This window comes from Odontomachus brunneus, unplaced genomic scaffold (genome assembly GCF_010583005.1).
Source record: "Odontomachus brunneus isolate Ranch 3 - 2012 unplaced genomic scaffold, Obru_v1 Obru_scaffold_097, whole genome shotgun sequence".
NCBI classification, from domain to species: Eukaryota; Metazoa; Arthropoda; class Insecta; order Hymenoptera; family Formicidae; genus Odontomachus; species Odontomachus brunneus.
Window position 1 is genome coordinate 53970 of NW_022639547.1, and position 18199 is coordinate 72168.

Here is an 18199-nt window from a genome sequence, read left to right on the forward strand (position 1 = left end):
ATTTATACGTTATTTATTACGAATTATTTATTAATTATTTAACAGTTATCTATTATTTCTTTTCATTTGTCTCCTCTTAAATCCCCACACAATAATACTTGGTAATATCCGCGCAAAAGTGCCGGGAAACAGAGATAGAGAGTCGACGCAGGATTGCAACGATTTCTTCAAATATTGATATAATCATATTAATATAATATGATTATATCAATATATTAATATATGATTATATCATATATATCTTTTTATCTACGCAGTTTTTTTTCATATGTAGATAATGTAAAAAGAATATTGCAAATTATATTAAAATGTGAAAAAGAAATATAGCACAGATTCCGCTGAAAACATAACAAGTGTTTCAATAGCAAATTTGGGCTTCTAAAATACAATGAGTGGCACGTATGAATTGATATGTCGGAGAAAAATATTATCAATAAATTATCCATATTGATCCACGATATGTCGATATTTCGATATTACCGAATTATCGTTGTATCCCCAGTGCTGAACGTTTTATCCCGACTACTGAACGTTTTCCCCTATTTTCGCGAGGCGAGACTCGCCGTGCAGTTAGGCGACCGCCGCTGCACGCGATGCACTCGGGCGTGCTATTACGGCACGATTGATTACATGTATTTGTAACTGCTCAAACGTTATCCGCCGAATGATCAATCGTTCGACCTCTCAAACGGACCGACCGACCGACCGACCGACCGACCGACCGACCGGTCGGATTCCAAAGTACTTCCTCGCGACTCGTTCCGGTAGTCAACGATGCGGAAACTGCGGAGCAGCCTGAAGAGGAATCATGCGAGGGAATTTCGTGCAAAAGCCAGAAAGTTTCACCTCCTTTTCCTCGGCACGAGGTAATAAATCCCCTTCTCGGTACGTAGATACTTACGGGAAGCGCGCGGAATGGCGCGACAGTTAATCCCTTCGACACTGAGAGACTCGATGACGCGTGTATAATCAGATATTTAAAGGTTGCAGCCATGGCTGTGGCGTAGATTTCAGGATTGCGTGGATTGTGTACCTATTATCTACGTGATGAATACACACACAAAGTTTGGTTGTATCAACAGGAAGTTAGTGGTGGTTAGAATGAACGAAATCAACGCGTTCTGGTTGAAGAAAACGGAATTTCTGACTCTCAGAACCAGATTTAGTTTATAAAAGCTACAGTAATTCTATGTTCCTCAATAAAAACGTGTTGATTCGTTCATTAGAACTTTATGTTAATATAATAAAATTTTTTTCATGTATAAATAATATGAAGAGACTACACTGAGAGAAAAATTATATTAAAATTAAAAAATATTTCTTTGATGAGTGCCATTAACATATTTACTTCAACCTAAATTCTCTTTATTTAAATTAAATATTGTTTATCTGATTTAAATAAACAATATTTGGTTTAAATAAAGAGAATGTAGATTTAAGTAAAAAATACAGTAATTAAAATATAGAAATAGTAGTTAAATTATGAGAAAGTTATCATATCTATTTTTTGATATTAATTGTAAATGTAACGTTTAGAAAAGGCAACAAGTGAAATGATATTTTCACTTTATTATGTGACAGATTGAACTCTGAAAGTAAAAATATAACCAGAGAATTCTGTGGACTCGTTTGATAAATGTTTATAGATTGACATCAGAGTTCTCAAAGTTAAATAAAATTGGAAACTTTTCTTCATTAATTCTCGAGCAAGCCACACGTACGACATCCATAGATTACTCATTGTCTACATAGACGACATTTCATACACAGTTTACGTTGCCGGCACACATAAACAGAGTATCACAATTTACGCGTAAATGCCTAACTCTGATTGCAAAACTTTTGCCTCGATGAGTTTCGCAACGCGTTTGATAGGAGAGAGAATTTAGCTTTCAATAATTCTCAGGAGATACATTCTCCTATCGGATACGGGACGCGTTGCAAAATTCATCCCGATAAAAGTGTTGTAACTTTTAAGTAACTGACTGTACGCTGGATACATGGAGCGTTTTCATATAGTCTAATCTTATATATATATATATATATATATATATATATATATATATATTCAACCTTTCGAATCTCGTTATTTTATTTTTTAAATTTTGTGCTATTTTAATAGTGAGATGACGAGATATTCCAAAAACTTGATCCGAACAATGATCTCAGCAAGAGAAAATAAGAAAAATTAAGAATTAAATTAGAAAATTACTGCCAATATTTTTCTCAAGATAAGTAAGCTATTGACTGTAAAGGCAAACGCGTTTAGCATAAATTATCGAGCCAGCAATGGCAATTCTTTCGCGAAGAAACCTCACCGCCTCGAGCGACGAGCTGGCGGACTCGTGAACGTTGGGGCAAACGGTAGCTGTTAATAGAGTCAGAATAATGTCTTAAAAATGTAAACGTAGAACGCGCGCAAATAATAAATACCTGGCCGCCGACGAGTAAAAGACAGAAGAAGTGAGAAACGAGGAGGAAGTAATGGATTTACGACGAGCAGCGTATGTTAGATGAAGAGGAAAAGAGGCATGTGTGTGTGTGTGTGTGTGTGTGTGCGTGTGTGTGTGTGTAAGAGAGAAAGAAAAGGAGAGTTAGAAAAAGAGAAATGTGGAAAAGCGGGGAAGAAATATAGAGAGTAAAAGCGGGAGTTATAAAAGGAGAATACATACGGAAATGTTATATGAGTGAGCGAAGAAGTGAATGAGCAAGTGCTGAATGAATCCCATTACATCCTGGAAGTAAGAGGAGAGGAATAAAAAAAAAGAGGCATCATTCATTTTACATTACGGGACTAAGTAAGTTTCTCTTGAACAAATTAGTCGAACGGTAAATGGAAATAATTACGCGAAATGACGCGAGAAACGGGCCATGAACAAGCGTCTAATAAAAATAAACTAGAGAGGGAAGAGAATGTGTGTATATACGCGCGCAACGTAATGAAGTTAAATGTAATATCTAGAAATTTAGCAGATAAACTAAAGATGACTGGGAGAGAAACACAGATGTCGAGTTCCCGCGAAGCCGGTGAAATAAGCGCGCGGTGCTTTGCTAAATTACCCGCAATCAGCGTTAGTCGCAATATATATTTGTAACCTAGAGAGAGAGAGAGAGAGAGAGAGAGAGAGAGGAGGAAAGGAGAGTCGGAGAGGGGAAATGATGAAAAGACGTTAGAAAAGGAAAAGCTGCGCCGCGTTTCCTTTGCGAGAAACCATTTCTCGGGTTCGTCGAGATACGAAGATGAAGGGAGGAAGGGAGGAAGAGAGGGGAGGAGGGGAGGGAGAAGAAGGAGAAAAGGCAAGACGGATAGGAAACGGGGGAAAAACGGCGTAGGAGAGAGAAAGGCAGCGACAGAGTGGAGAGGTAGTTCGCTAGAAGCTTCCTGTTCCTCGCCGGAAGGAGGAAACGCCTTTCCTCCGTCTCTGTGCACCCCCGCGGCGCCCGACCGCCCCGTTGCGTATTGCCAGGATACTCTCGCCGCTTCGATCACGTCCACGACAACGAGATATCTAAATCGCCGTCCCTTCGCTCGAGCGTGTAACTCCAGCGACGTGATTTACAATAACACGAGCGACGAGAGTCGCTTTCGTGAATGTTGTTCCATGCACGGAACAATTGCTTTCACATATAACCGCCGCTTTTCTTGTTTTTTTCTTGCTGCACGTGCGGACCCCGCTCCGTCCGCAATACCTGCTCTCGTCCGGCAAGTTTTGCACAGATTTACCGACCGATTCATTTTTCATTTCGTGCGCGCATCACGACTCGGTTATTGCCGGTCGCGCCGGAGATGACGCGAAGTCAAATATGGACAATATTTCGCGATCCGCGTCTCGTCGTTAATAGATTTCGTTGCGGCCGCGTAAAGCGATGTCTGCAAGCTCGCAAATGTTTACGTAAAGTCGTTACGTGAGAGACATTTTGTTTGCGCGGAAAATAAGCAATTTCTCTCCAAACGACGGTTTTTTCTCGAAACAGCACGAAATGTGCTCTCTCATTCTCTCTCTCTCGTTTCACGCAAACTGCTACCTGCTACTTTACGTGATGGCACTTTGCCGCGGGAATTTAAACGAGCGCACGGCCACCAAAAGCGGAGGAATACCGTAACTCCGCGCGCCGCGACTCTGGTGAAACTACCTAACACTAGAATCAAATAAAATTCTCTTCAGCGACAGAGGAGACGTCAGGTGCGGTTCTGGGGAATCGCGATGGAACGTATTTTAGCAAGTAAAATCCATACACGGAAAAAAAAGTTTAGTTGAATTAACCAAATATCTGGCCGAATATGAACGATCCAGAAATTCCGATTGAAGTAACCCGAATTCTGTTTAAGTCAACCAAAAATCTTGTTAACTTAAAGAGAATTTGGGTTACTTCAATCGGAATTTCTGGATCGTTCATATTCGACCAGATATTTGGTTAATTCGACTAAAGCTTTTTTTCCGTATAGACTTGTATATGCCGAAAGTGAGTTTCGTTCCACGAAAAGCCGCGGAGATTTGATTACACTGAGAAAAAAAAATATAATTGTAATCACATGGAGAAATAATCATTGTAAAAGCATTTATTATGTTTATTAACTTGTTATAATGTATAGCGACAGTAAGCTCGTATGCATGTTACCATTTTCGTGTTGGAACCAAAAAATATGGCCAAGAACGATCATAATTCTACTTGGACTGACCATCTTTTCTCTTAGTGTAGAAAAGGATGTCCTGCTATTGCAGGCATTCTATCTTTGTCTAGATTAACTTCTGTTGTTGGAGAGAGCTAGACGAAGTCGGCGTGCCTGTGCACAGTGGAAGCTGAATACAGCTATCATTCAAGCTTGCCTTTAGTCTTCTTATGAGAAGGCGCGGTCTATGTGCACAACGTCCTTATTAATATCGCTCGAAGCTTGTCTCACGCGAGATACTTAGGTCTGTGAATGTAAGCTCATATTAACAGAGTACGATCTGCTTGGCGCCGCAAATGCTTCGAAGTGCCGCGTAGACCAATCATAATCTTTCTTTAAGCACCCCGAAGCGTTTGCAGTTTCAAGTGGATTCTATCTATAGTTATTATATAAAACTCGTCTCAACTAAGATCCTCAGATTTGAATTCAGAGTTAGATGAGAGTTGTTCAGTCGAATCGCGATTGCGGATATAAATGTTACGTATATCATAATTCAATTGCAAAACTTGGATGAAACTCGGAATAAAAAGTTGAGTACTCGCATGAGACGAGTTTCAGGTGACAACTATTAGAGTTGTCCTGTGTGAGCCTTAGAGTTAGATTTAAGTTTTTTATTTCAGTCATATAATACACGAGACATTGCATTTGTAATGGCGATTCAGTCATGAAAACTTGCGCCTACTCTTTATTCAAATCAAGCATCACACCTGGGTTTCGAGTAACGACTTTTAATATAGGCCTCAAAGTTGGATTTGAGCTTTTTAGTTGAATCACACGATACATGTGACATCAGCAATTTCAATTGAAGATTTTATGAGAGAACTCATAGCTGACTTTAAACTCGAATCTAAATATCTCACGTAAGACAAGTTCCGAGTACCGACTGTTAACACGAGTCAACGGCTGAAAAGAACGGAACGAACAAACGAAACGGAACGGGCCCGAACGAAACATCACCGTGGTTAAACCACGATTCCCGCGATAAGACATACGACTGTATAAATTCGGCGCGATGCCTGAAACGAACGGCAGCGGTGGTGTTACGTGGAAGACACTTACCCGTGCTAGTGACCAGAAGACAAATCGCCAGCAGAGTTGCTCGCTTCCTCGGTAACCTGCAAGCATAGGAAGACGGTGGTGATAATCGATGGAGTTTGCGATTGGCCAATCGGGAGACTGGATCGAACGAGATAACGCTCGACTTCGATGCGGACTATCATCGGATTCGCGATTACACAAATGTATCATCGCTTACGTCATCGCTTAATTAATTGTTCGCTCGCGATTATCGTCTGTGAGTTTCTCGTCCGACACATAAACGGGAGTCTGACATTAACTCCATGTGAAAAGAATATTATATAGCTTTTTTTCATATACAGGGTGGGAAAAAAGGTTGGTATCCCTGAATAACTCGGAAAATATAAGTTTTATAGAAAAATGTTCCAGACAAAAGTTGTGAGGTTTAAAAAGATACATTCAATGATAATATTTATTTGAGCTTGGGTTGCGCCGCCAAGTTCAGGTCGAGGTCAACTTTGCTTTTTTAAATAGAAACATGTATTTTTTTATTACGGAATTTTATTTTACATAAAGAAGCAAACAACTTTTGTTTCAAAAACGATCTCTATTTTCTAAGATATTTACGGAAATATCTACAAAATTATTGATTTCAATAATTTTTTATTTGAATTCTATCAACTTTATCGAAAAATAGCAAAAGATAAAAATTGTTTATTTTCTTTTCATAGAGCTCTGGGGAATTTTTTCAGGATTTTTTATAAACTTTTTAGTACTTCAAGAAAATGCAAGAAAGTACCATTGAATGCATCTTTTTAAACTTTACAACTTTTGCTTGAAACATTTTTCTATAAAACATATTTTCCGAGTTATTCAGGGATACCGACCTTTTTTCCCCACCCTGTATATACATACATACACATATATATGTATATATACAGAATGTATAAAAAAGGAACCTTAAAATATCTCGAGAAATATAACTTTCATTAAAAAATATTTCCGATAAAAGTTATGATAGAGTTTAAAGAGATTTATTTACTGCTTTTATCAACTTGATCTTACCTTGATTTGGCGCCGCCAAGGTCAAGGTAAGATCATCTTGAATTTTTTTAGATAGAATCTCCTATTTTTATTACATGTTTTTATGGCTCTTTCTCAGATCTTTTTAAAACATTATAATTTTACTCACTATGGGTCAGCCGTTTCGAAATTGAGGTTCTATTTAAATCATATTTTCTCTCTCTCTCTCTCTCTCTCTCTCTCTCTCTCTCTCTCTCTTTCTTTCTCTTTATATATATATATGTGTGTGTGTGTGTAATTATAAAATTATAATATCTTCTGGTAGCGCAAGAACAGACTATTTAAAGTCTTTCTGAGGAACACGCTAAAATTATTTTAACATTCGACTCTTCGGTTCCTGAGAATTTTTGAAGAATTTCGATACACACGAAACACACAGAAGCATGATAAATTTTTGTCACAAAATTCTCCCCGTGTCAATTAGCGATCTTTCCCTGGGATGAATTTATATTGACTTCTAAATTTCAATTATTCTCCACGTCGGGGGATAATGAAGAGTGACGTCGCGTGATTTTTGCGCATTAACAAATTAATGAGGACGCGTGTATGTTATTTATTTGAATGATGATGATACGGCGGGCAGATAATCTAGTTTCATCAATTACCGGCGAAATTGCAATTAATATTACACCGGCGTGCAGCAAACGCTCGCGCGGAACGGACAATTTTGCGACACCGACTGTGCCTCACTTTTCCGCGGGCAGACCCGCACGCATACCTGCACACGCGTATTAATGGTTTTACGAGTGATACGAGATAAGCGAATCAACGGATAGATGAATAGATAGCCGCATTAAGCGGATTATATTCCAGCGGAATATATCTCGGCCGGGACGCGTCCAATGGCGGGCGGGCGTCGCGCGATCGCGCGTCAGAAATAAAATCACGAACAAACTGACATTACGGTGACGAGATGCGCCGGCACGAAATACTCCGCAGCCGCGTCGCGGCTTTAAAACGCGTGGCGCTCGCGCAATTTTTCATCCCGTCATAAATATCACCTGTTCGTGAACTGACAAAACTCGATTTTCCGCCGACGGAATTGCCACGCTTAATCGAATAAGTAACGGCGTGATCTCGACCGTAAATTCGGCGGAAACTTTAGCGAAATTGAGCCAGAATTGGGCGGATTCCGAAAAGCGAGATTGCGGCCGAAATAAACGCGAAGGCACGGTCGCGACATGCTGTTCATTGAAAAGTCAAAATAACATTTTTTTCAATATCAAGTCGTTTAAGGATTTGGAACGACAAAATGTAGTGGCAAATATTAAAAAGATACACACAAAGCACGTGTGTTTTGCCAAGAGAATTACGATTTAAAATTTACACGGTCGGTATCATAATAAATTTATTCATTTGTGCGTATATTACTCCAACCGTTCCATTTCGTTTGCAAAACATAAACTTGCACAACAGAATACGAAATAATGACTAATAAATAAACAAAAAATAACGAATATATAACATTAATAATATCACGGGTAATGTAATATCAAACAGTAATGTATAGTATATTTTTGATAAAAAATATGCAGTCTCTAAATAATGTTATTTGATGTTAATGTCGTTTCCAGCCCATAAGATTATATATTTTTTTAAAGAACCCAGAAAATATTATCTACACTGAGAGAAAAAATATTAATTTAGTTAATAAAATATTTTTCAAATAAGAAAATACACATTATTTTAAACTTTTCACGATAGCAATTATTTATTCTGTTTAAGAAAAGAATGTATAAATATAAATACGTTATTAGCCCCGAACAAATATTTTTTATATTTTAAACATTGCAGTGTTGACATCTGCCGTCGTGTGCTTGTATATTAAATCAAGTTGAACAAAAAAGTTCTCTACTATTTTGACGACGTAGATTTTTAGTTATTAATTAAAGGAGATTCTACGCCATAAGATTATAATCGTTTCCATCCCATAAAATTATATATTTTTTAAAAGAACTCAGAAAGCATTATCTACACTGAGAGAAAAAAATATTAATTTAGTTGATAAAACAATATTTTTCAAATAAGAAAATATACATTTTTTAAAACTTTTCACGAAAGTAATTATTTATTTAGTTTAAGAAAAGAATGTATAAATATATATATGCGTTATTAGCGCCAAACAAATAATTTTTATATTTTAAACAGTGCTGCATTATCGCGTAAAATCGTGCAACGGTTTTCTTTGATCAATAATTAAAAATCTACGTGGTTATTTGCAACATGACACAGGACTTTTCTGCTCAGTATGACCTAATGTACAAGCACACGACGGCAGACGTCGTCACTTGTCGAGCTGGGATGTACAAAATGTTGCAAAAATCCACACGCATGCAATTTAAACGCGATGGTTCGCTGCGAAAGCAACGTCCGGATCTCGCTGGCCCGTTCTTGCCCGTCACGCTACGTTTTTCCACAACTCCCCGAATTTCCGAGGTGGATAACACGCTAACGCAGCACCGAGTGTCTACGCTGCTGGCGGAATTACAAGCGATAATCTTGCCGCAGCGGTGGGTCGGTACGGCGATCGGCGGCGGACTGAGTGACATCCGCCATTTGGGTTGACCGTAGGTATGTACATGTCTGTTACATAGAATCGCCGTCTGTTACATGGAGGCATCGGCTAGATACGGGACCGCCTCGTGACGCGCCACGAGTAAACAATCTTGGCTTAATTGGCGATATCGGCTCAGCATTGACGCGTCCTCGTGCGAAAGTCGAGAAGAATTCGGCGGCGAATTCCACCGGCGCGTCTCCGCCGCCGTCGTCGGGGAGTCGCGATATTCCGCGGCAGGATTTTTGCTTATTTCGCAAAATATCACTGCGCACTTGGCGAGCCAGCCGGAAAGATGGAAGGCTCGTTCGCGCACACGGTCGGGTTGTTACGAGATGATTTTTGCAAAAATCCGGCAAAGGTAACGCATGGAGCAACCGACTGCGAATTGTGCGCACGCAGCCAACCCACTCTGACGAGTTGCCACTAACGAAATGGCTACGACGATCCGAAATGTTCCGTGTAAAGTGAAGGATAGGGAAAGAGGAAGTAGAAACATCTCAGGGAAAAACTGATTAACTTGTATTCATTGGTTAGTAACTAGACAGTTTTTACTGGCTAGGATTAATTAGACAGTTACTGTTTTAAAATTTGGCAGAAGATACTGGCTATTTTTTCATGGCCAATTACTAGTCAGAAACTAGAGTTGAAAAAATAGTAAGTAAATACTGGGCACTTTCTGTTCATTAAAAACTCTGAAAATACTGTTCAGTATTTCTTGGATAGTTTTTTTGTCAAAAACTATGTAAGAAAAATAGTAAGTAAATATTGGATAGTTTCTGCCCAATAAAAACTCTGAAAATACTGTTTAGTATTTCTTGGATAGTTTTTTATCAGAAACTATGCAAGAGAAAAATAGTAAGTAAATATTGGATAGTTTCTGCCCAGTAAAAACTCTGAAAATATTGTTCAATATTTTTGGGCCAGTTATTTGTCAGTAACTATACAAGAAAAATGGCAAGGAAGTGCTGTGCATTTTCTGTTCAGCAAAAAATCAGAAATTACTGATGAATTTTTTTGAGATAGTTCCTGGCCAAAATAAAATAAAATATTATATTAAAGATGAAGAAATATTTTTTTAATGAAAATTATAAAAATTTAATTTTAATAAAATTATGGTTTCGATACATATATAGTTAAATTATTTATAACTATTAATAAACTGAAAAAAATAGATACTAATCAGAAATAAAATAAAAAATGCTTATAAAATAGGTAAAAACTTCATAGAAACTAGTAAAAAACTGCTTAGAAGCTGCTAATAAACAGATACTGATCAAAATCTAGTTAAAAACTGATCTGAAATTGCCCAGTTTTTGACGAAGTGAGCGTCTACCAAACAAGTCAGTTTCTAACCAAGAAAACTGACTAAAAACTAGATAGTTATCAAAAATTCCTGGACAGTTACTAACCAGTCAGAAACTGGATAAATTTCTACTCGGATGATCTAAAAAATATAACTCCTTTCGTATTCGATGTTTTAATAAGGAAATAATGTCAACAAAATCCCCATCTGACTTTAATGCGTTCTGAATAAATTTTAGTCCGGGTCAAGATAAAAGACAATTAACAGAAGAATAAAAACAAGATAAAGAAACTTTCAAACTTCCGTAAACGATATCAGTTGAATTTAGAAAAATGTAATATTTCTGAAAAATCTAAAAATCTCTTCTTACCCTTCATTGTTTTGTAAATATTTGCACGGAGACATAAAAATGCCGATTTTTTCAAATGAATATTTTATCCCTCAAACTTATATATGTGATTGAATATTCATAAAAGATAATAATCTTACGGAAAATTTATCAAAAGTAGCACATTATCAAAACTAGTTACATGAAGAATACTGTCTGCAAATCTAAATGTGTTATTTTTAAACACATAAGCGTGTAACTTGGAGCTTTTTTGCATGTCCCTTGCGGCTCTAAGTCATCATTTGACACTTTTAAGAGAGATAGACAGCATAAATTATAATAGAAACGTGTCAAGTGATGTGATTTAAAATAATAAAAACGTTGTTGAACCCATAAAAAGAGACTCAGCTTGGTCTTCTCCTACAGTCAAGATAATACACGCTTGGATTTAGTAATGTAGGTAACGTGTGCGGGAACTGGTGGTCTCACCATAAGTTGACAACTGTGAAATCGAGTGCACTGAAATATGTACGTCGTATTGTCGCACGTGTGCGACATATCATCTTTGAGCGGTCGGCCCTTCAATTACGATGACAGCGGGGGGGAGGTTCGAGCGAGCATTGCTCACGCTAATCGCCGAGGGAATTAAATTGAACGTTCGCATAGCCATCTTTGGCCGCTTTGATGGCGTCGCATTAAGTTAGATAGATATCCCATTAAACGGAGCGCGCGGGCGATTCGGGGTTTTACGACGACGTCACGTGCGCACCGTGTGACGGTGTGAACGCACGTGTGATCCACGATAATCGCCGGTGATAAACGGCGCGGGTCTCGCTCGTGCGATCATATTTTTCCTGTTAATAGTTTTAATCGTTTCATCGGCGCACCGCCGCCGCCGCCGCCACCACCACCACCGCGTGCCATTATCTGCCGTGTGGAGTTAACAGAGATAACATTTGCACCCGGATATATACCGTGACACACGGAGTGACATTTCCATTACCCGCTACATGCACTCCGCGGCGCAGCGCTCGGCACTCACGCTCGGCTCAAAGTGCGACGACAACGCTCCTCCCCCGTCAACGCGCGTGGAATAAGATACACGTCGGAAGAGACAGATGACGCGAGACGTAAGAAACGCGTGTAAATAAAAATTGCGCGTCCCGCGACGCGTTTTTGTCGCGGCAAGTGACTCGCGACAACTCCGATCCGGCCAGTTTTGCGCGATGGCTCGCTGTCTCAAAGCGTCTCTGAATTTTAAGCACGACGCCCGTCGTGTGCAGGTGGAGTCCATCAAACTGGACGGAAAAGTCCTACGCCATTTTTTACATGGCGCCTTTGTTACCAAGATATTAATTAAGAAAGATTGGTGAAAAAATCCTGGCTGATTCGCCAGTCTTCTGCGATTAATCTTTCAATCATTATCGCGGTGACTTGCAAAACGAGAGGGGAGAATTTCTTCTTTAATTCATTTAACCCTACCTGTGTGTGTGTGTGTGTGTGTGTGTACGTTCTCGAGTCAAAATTTTAGCTTTACTCTCGACTACCTGAACCTTCCAACATCCTGTATATTCTGAAGGATCAGCGTATGTTTAACCCTTCGGCGGGTATATAACAACCTATACAACACTACGTCTAAAATCGGGACATAAGACGTCTTAAAGACACCTTAGGGACGTCTCATATTCTGACGTCTGAGAGACATCTTTAACCATTCAACCGTGTTCGTTTCGGGTATACTTTGACCATGTTCAGGGTTTAAATAGATCAAATGGTGATAACTCACTATTTAATTGACATACACTGAAAAATTCATTTAATTGGATTAACTAAAATTTTGGTTAACTAAAAATAGAACAAATGTTTGTGAAGATGAAAATTTCGTTCTTTCTACCAAAGATTTGATTCTCTAAAACTAAACCTTCTCTAAAACTAAACCATTCCATTTTTGTTTAAAAAAATCAAACCTTTGGTTTAAAGTACCAAATATTGGTTCTCGCAACCAAAACATTTGTTCCACCTTATTTTAACTTAACTAAATCAGTTTTTCAGTGTATATGTATTTTTCTATATCTTTTATTTTAGCGTTATATAAAGTAATTTAGTACAATATGTACTGACTTTTTTCTAAAATAACTTGAAAAGTCGCAAAGTATCACATTTGTATTTAGAATATTACAAAAACTACGTGAGACGTTTGAGACTGCTCTGGATAAAAAAAAACCCAGAGCACGGCTAGAAGGTTAAGACGTCTTTCAGACGTCTTATGTCCCGATTTTAGACGTTATGTTGTGTAGGAACCCTCAGGTCTCTGCAAAAAACATAGGTTAAATAGATTTAAAAAAATGCCATCAAAATGTGGGCATTAAATGAAGTCGAAAGTGAGATCTGGAATTTTTATTCGGGTTGGCACATCAGACATTCTGTCTATAAATATTTTAAGGACTGAAATCTACTTTATTATACGAATAAATTATACGAATAAATTATTCTATTATTAAACGAATGTTGGGTTTTTTAGCAGATATTTATTGCGCTCTACCAATAGTCTATTTCGGTATTATTAAAAGTCATAAACCGGTCTTCATACTCGGATCTTATATTTAAGACCGTCTTGAGTCTATCTTCAGATTCCATACAGCATGTGAAGATGAACGTAAGGAGGTTTTAAGTATAAGATCTGACTATATGAATACCGATTATAGTGACAAGAATTTACGTGAAGAAAAAGCTGTTATAATATACACTTCGTGTACAATCGATGACGAACGAGCTGTAAACGATAGTTTGTGACTGTGAGTCTGTCGTATCGATCGCGCAACTTGCAAGCGATCGTTATATTTAATCGTTAATACACGTTAAATACGGCGCACAAATGCGCGCAAATGCGCCGGAGTCGTTAATAACGAGATAATTTAATCATGGTCTAATCGTGATTCGATTCAGTGCGTTGCGCGCGTGGATGCTGAAGTAATAATAAATTCACGGCTCTAACTGCATTAACTCAGTATTATAGACACGTAAGCATTAGCAGCAGTGAATTAAAATCGGAAGGTCTCTAATCCACCGCGGGATCCCTTTCTTTCCCGATTTTTTTAGATTCTCGCAGAGAATACGCGAAATGTGTCGAGGTTTACCTTCATACAATTTGTTCATACGTGATTTAAATAAAATGTACGTAATTTGAAACTCCTTGTACCTCGCCGGCCAACTCGGATTTGTGACGTCAGAAGCGAGGAACGACATACTGACGAAAGCTGCGTGCCATTTCTGAATAAAGATAAATATGGACGAAAGAGCACACTTGAGACTGCTCTTTTAGAATATTTATAATTACAGAGTGTAAATACGTTCAGTGCTTCATGTGCTTTGCGCAGTTCTAATATCAAACAGAAACCAGGGAGAATCTTTAGGAAGGCATTTGGCGGATCAAATGAATCTGAATTCATTTTTGTTTGAATTTTCCATGTAAAATCGCGCAATAGAAACGTTACACTTCGAGCCAGATTCCGTGATGATTTCCCAAACAGAGGTCACGCTTTTTTGGAATTGGATCGTATGTCAATTAGATCCTATGAAATTTTCCATCTGGTGGGAGGGTCGAGACTCTTGCGTCGTCGTTGTGGGAAGCGCTTCTCGCTTTTCGCCGTGAGCGTCTTTCAACGCTGACCCAAGTAGAAACATCTCAGGGAAAAACTGATTACTGGCCAGTAACTCGACAGTTTTTACTGGTTAGGACTAATTAGACAGTTACTGTTTTGAAACTTGACAGAAAATACTGGCTATTTTTTTTATGGCCAATTACTAGTCAGAAACTAGACTTGAAAAAATAATAAGTAAATACTGAACAGTTTCTGCCCATTAAAAACTCTAAAAATAGTGTTCAGTATTTCTTGCGTAGTTTTTTGTCAGAAACTATGCAAGAAAAATAGTAAGTAAATATTGGATAGTTTCTGCCTAGTAAAAACTCTGAAAATACTGTTCAGTATTTTTGAGCCATTATTTTTATTTGTCAGTATTTTTGAGCCATTATTATTATTTATCAGAAACTATATAAGAAAAATAGTAAGGAAATGCTGTGCATTTTCTGTCCAGTAAAAAATCGGAAATTACTGACAAATTTTTTTTTGAGATATTTCCTGGCCAAAATAAAATAAAATATTATATTAAAGATGAAAAAAATTTTTTTTAATAAAAATGATAAAAATTTCATTTTAATAAAATTATGGTTTCGATACATATATAGTTAAATTATTTATAACTATTAATAAACTGAAAAAAATAGATGCTGATCAGAAATCAATAAAAAAATGCTTATAAAATAGTCAAAAGCTACATAGAAACTAGTAAAAAAAACTGCTTAGAAACTGCTAATAAACAGGTTAGATACTGATCAAAATCTAGTTAAAAACTGATCTGAAACTATCTAGTTGAACTGTCAAGTTTTTGACGAAGTGAGCGTCAACCAAACCAGTCAGTTTCTAGCCAAGAAAACTGACTAAAAACTAGCTGGTTAATAAACATTCCTGGATAGATACTGGTCAGAAACTGGATAAATTTCTATTCGGGGAGTTGCGAAGTTACACAAACCTTGCGTCGTTAAATTACGCGAGTATAAGCGCGCGGATGATGCGTGCGGCACACTTTGCACTCCGCGCACCTTGATGGGGGACGCGTACAGCTTTGCGGCCAAATCTGCAAATGGTCGCGCGTTAATCAGTTGACGCGACACATCACGGCCACGTTGGCACTGTCGTCGGCGACCCCTTGCCGTCACCTCGTCCTGTCTCACGTGTGTGACGAATATGTCCGACTATGAGATCGCTAGATTGACGCAAAAGTCACATCGTATTTGCGAAACAAGGTTCGTCTTACTATTCCTCCCAATACCTATTTTGATATTCTGAAACCTACATCAGCTTCTTTTGATTCTATTTAACTTAGCCAAGTCGAAATTGTAATCTTACTTTCAGCCTCACTATTCCATTTAACATCTACCCAAGTAGAAACATCTCAGGGAAAAACTACTGATTACTGGTCAGTAACTAGACAGTTTTTACTAGCTAGAATTAATTAGGTAGTTAATGTTTTGAAACTTGGCAGAAAATACTGGCTATTTTTTCATGGCCAATTACTAGTCAAAAACTAGACTTGAAAAAATAGTAAGTAAATATTGGACAGTTTTTGTCCATTAAAAATTCTGAAAATACTGTTCAGTATTTCTTGGATAGTTTTTCGTCAGAAACTATGCAAGAAAAATAGTAAGTAAATATTGGATAGTTTCTGCCCAGTAAAAACTGAAAATACTGTCCAGTATTTTTGGGCCAGTTATTTGTCAGAAACTATATAAGAAAAATGGTAAGAAAATGCTGTGCATTTTCTATCAAAAAGTCGGAAATTACTGACGAATTTTTTTGAGATAGTTCCTGGCCAAAATAAAATAAAATATTATATTAAAAATGAAAAAATTTTTTTAAATAAAAATTATAAAAATTTAATTTTAACAAAATTATGGTTTTAATACATATATAGTTAAATTATTTATAACTATTAATAAACTGAAAAAAATAGATACTGATCAGAAACCAATAAAAAAATGCTTAAAATATTAAAATAATAAAATAGTAAAAAACTACAATAGTAGAAACTAGTAAAAAAACTGCTTAGAAATTACCAATAAGCAGGTTAGATACTGATCAAAATCTAGTTAAAAACTGAAACTGTCTAGTTCAACTGTCAAGTTTTTGACGAAGTGAGCGTCGACTAAATCAGTCAGTTTCTAGTAAAAAAAACTGACTAAAAACTAGCTAGTTATCAAAAATTCCTGGATATTTACTGGATAAATTTCTACTCGGATTTGTACTCAGAAACTGAATAAATTTCTACTCGGGTATTTTGATATTCTGAAGCCTATAATTCGGATCGGCAAAACAATGAGACTCGAAGTCTGCGTTACAGACATCCTTCGTTAAATCACTTTTTTCTGTTGAGTAAACTATGTGCAGATCAGAATTTCGCAGGAAAACTCTTCGCGTCAACCTAACGCACAACATTGTGCGTAGATACTTCCAGCACCGGGAATTCGCAGATCGTCTTATTCGAACGAGTTGTTGATCACGTCGCGGAGCAAGAGTCCATAAAGATAAAACGCGGAACTCTGGAAGTGGCGAGTCGTTCGCCAATCTCCCGCGAGCTGAAGTTAACCTCGAGTTAATCGCATCAACTATTAACGTTTCAACTGTCCAAGTGCGGCAAACTGCATTAATCGCGGCCGCCGCACGTAAGGTGGAAGAGAGATAAGACAGCCGCGGCTGCGGTGTTGCGCCGCGCGCACTCGCCGCGCTCGGTTATTGAAGCCGATCGGAAATTATGCAAACCCGCGCGCGAACTAAAGTTAACACGTCAAACACGGCCTTGCGTAACCGCGACGTCCCGATGATGCATTACCTCTGACAGAACGGAATTCGATAGCTACGAGGGTTAATGAGATAACTTGCGCCTCGCGCTCACTCGCGCATCTTCATAGAGCAGCAGGCACTTGGCTCCTTTCTGATGAATACGCCGAGACATGAAGAAATATAGAAGCATGCCGCGCGAAACGCGCTTACGTATCTTGCGAGAATTTGTTGGAGATACTTGTCTGTTAAGTTTTGCGAAAATACGGAACATAATTTATATAAGCCTCCGCGAGCGACTGGAAACCACGGAAACAGCTCTGACGTAGTTTCCTTACATTAAAGCGACCTCCCTCCCCCCAACTTCATAATTATAAATATCTCATAATTATATATTTTGTGACTGAAAAGAATTTTGCCGCAATGCCATGAAAAAAGCGCGAAAAGGACAATTGGCGAAACAGTTATAAAGAACTGTTTCAGTTGTAGAAAGAAAAATGTTTTAACGGCGGAGCAAAATATTTCATTATTTGTGAACTGCAAAAGGAAGGCGATGTCAGGGGATTACACCGACAAAATAATAATCCTGCAAAAATAGTGATATGTAACCGGTGCGTAAACGGAAAATGAAACAATTATATCCTAAAAACGTTTTATACCCGAAAATATTAAAAGCTGACGCTCATGGACCAAAGTATTACAGTCAACTTCGAGATGGCAAGAAAATGTTAAAAAGCAGATATTTAAATTAAAAATATTTTAAAACACAATTAGAACCAGATATTATATATACAATTTACCAGAGAGAGAGAGAGAGAGAGAGAGAGAGAGAGAGAGAGAGAGA

The 18199-nt window shown here is 37.8% G+C and overlaps 1 protein-coding gene across 3 annotated transcripts in view; it reads right to left on the reverse strand.

The window, feature by feature from the left end:
* The window catches only part of LOC116848592, a 258441-nt gene that overhangs the window by 40651 nt on the left and 199591 nt on the right, over nt 1-18199 (reverse strand). The window contains exons 5-6 of one of the 3 annotated variants that reach the window (XM_032824852.1): nt 5732-5787; nt 4410-4918 (exon numbers count right to left, since the gene is read on the reverse strand). In XM_032824852.1, coding sequence (XP_032680743.1) covers nt 4878-4918; nt 5732-5787 — 97 coding nt within the window. In that variant the 3' untranslated portion in view covers nt 4410-4877. Of the gene's footprint in view, nt 1-4409; nt 5788-18199 lie in introns of those variants that run through there. The other 2 variants (XM_032824851.1, XM_032824850.1) reach the window with 2 other exon arrangements.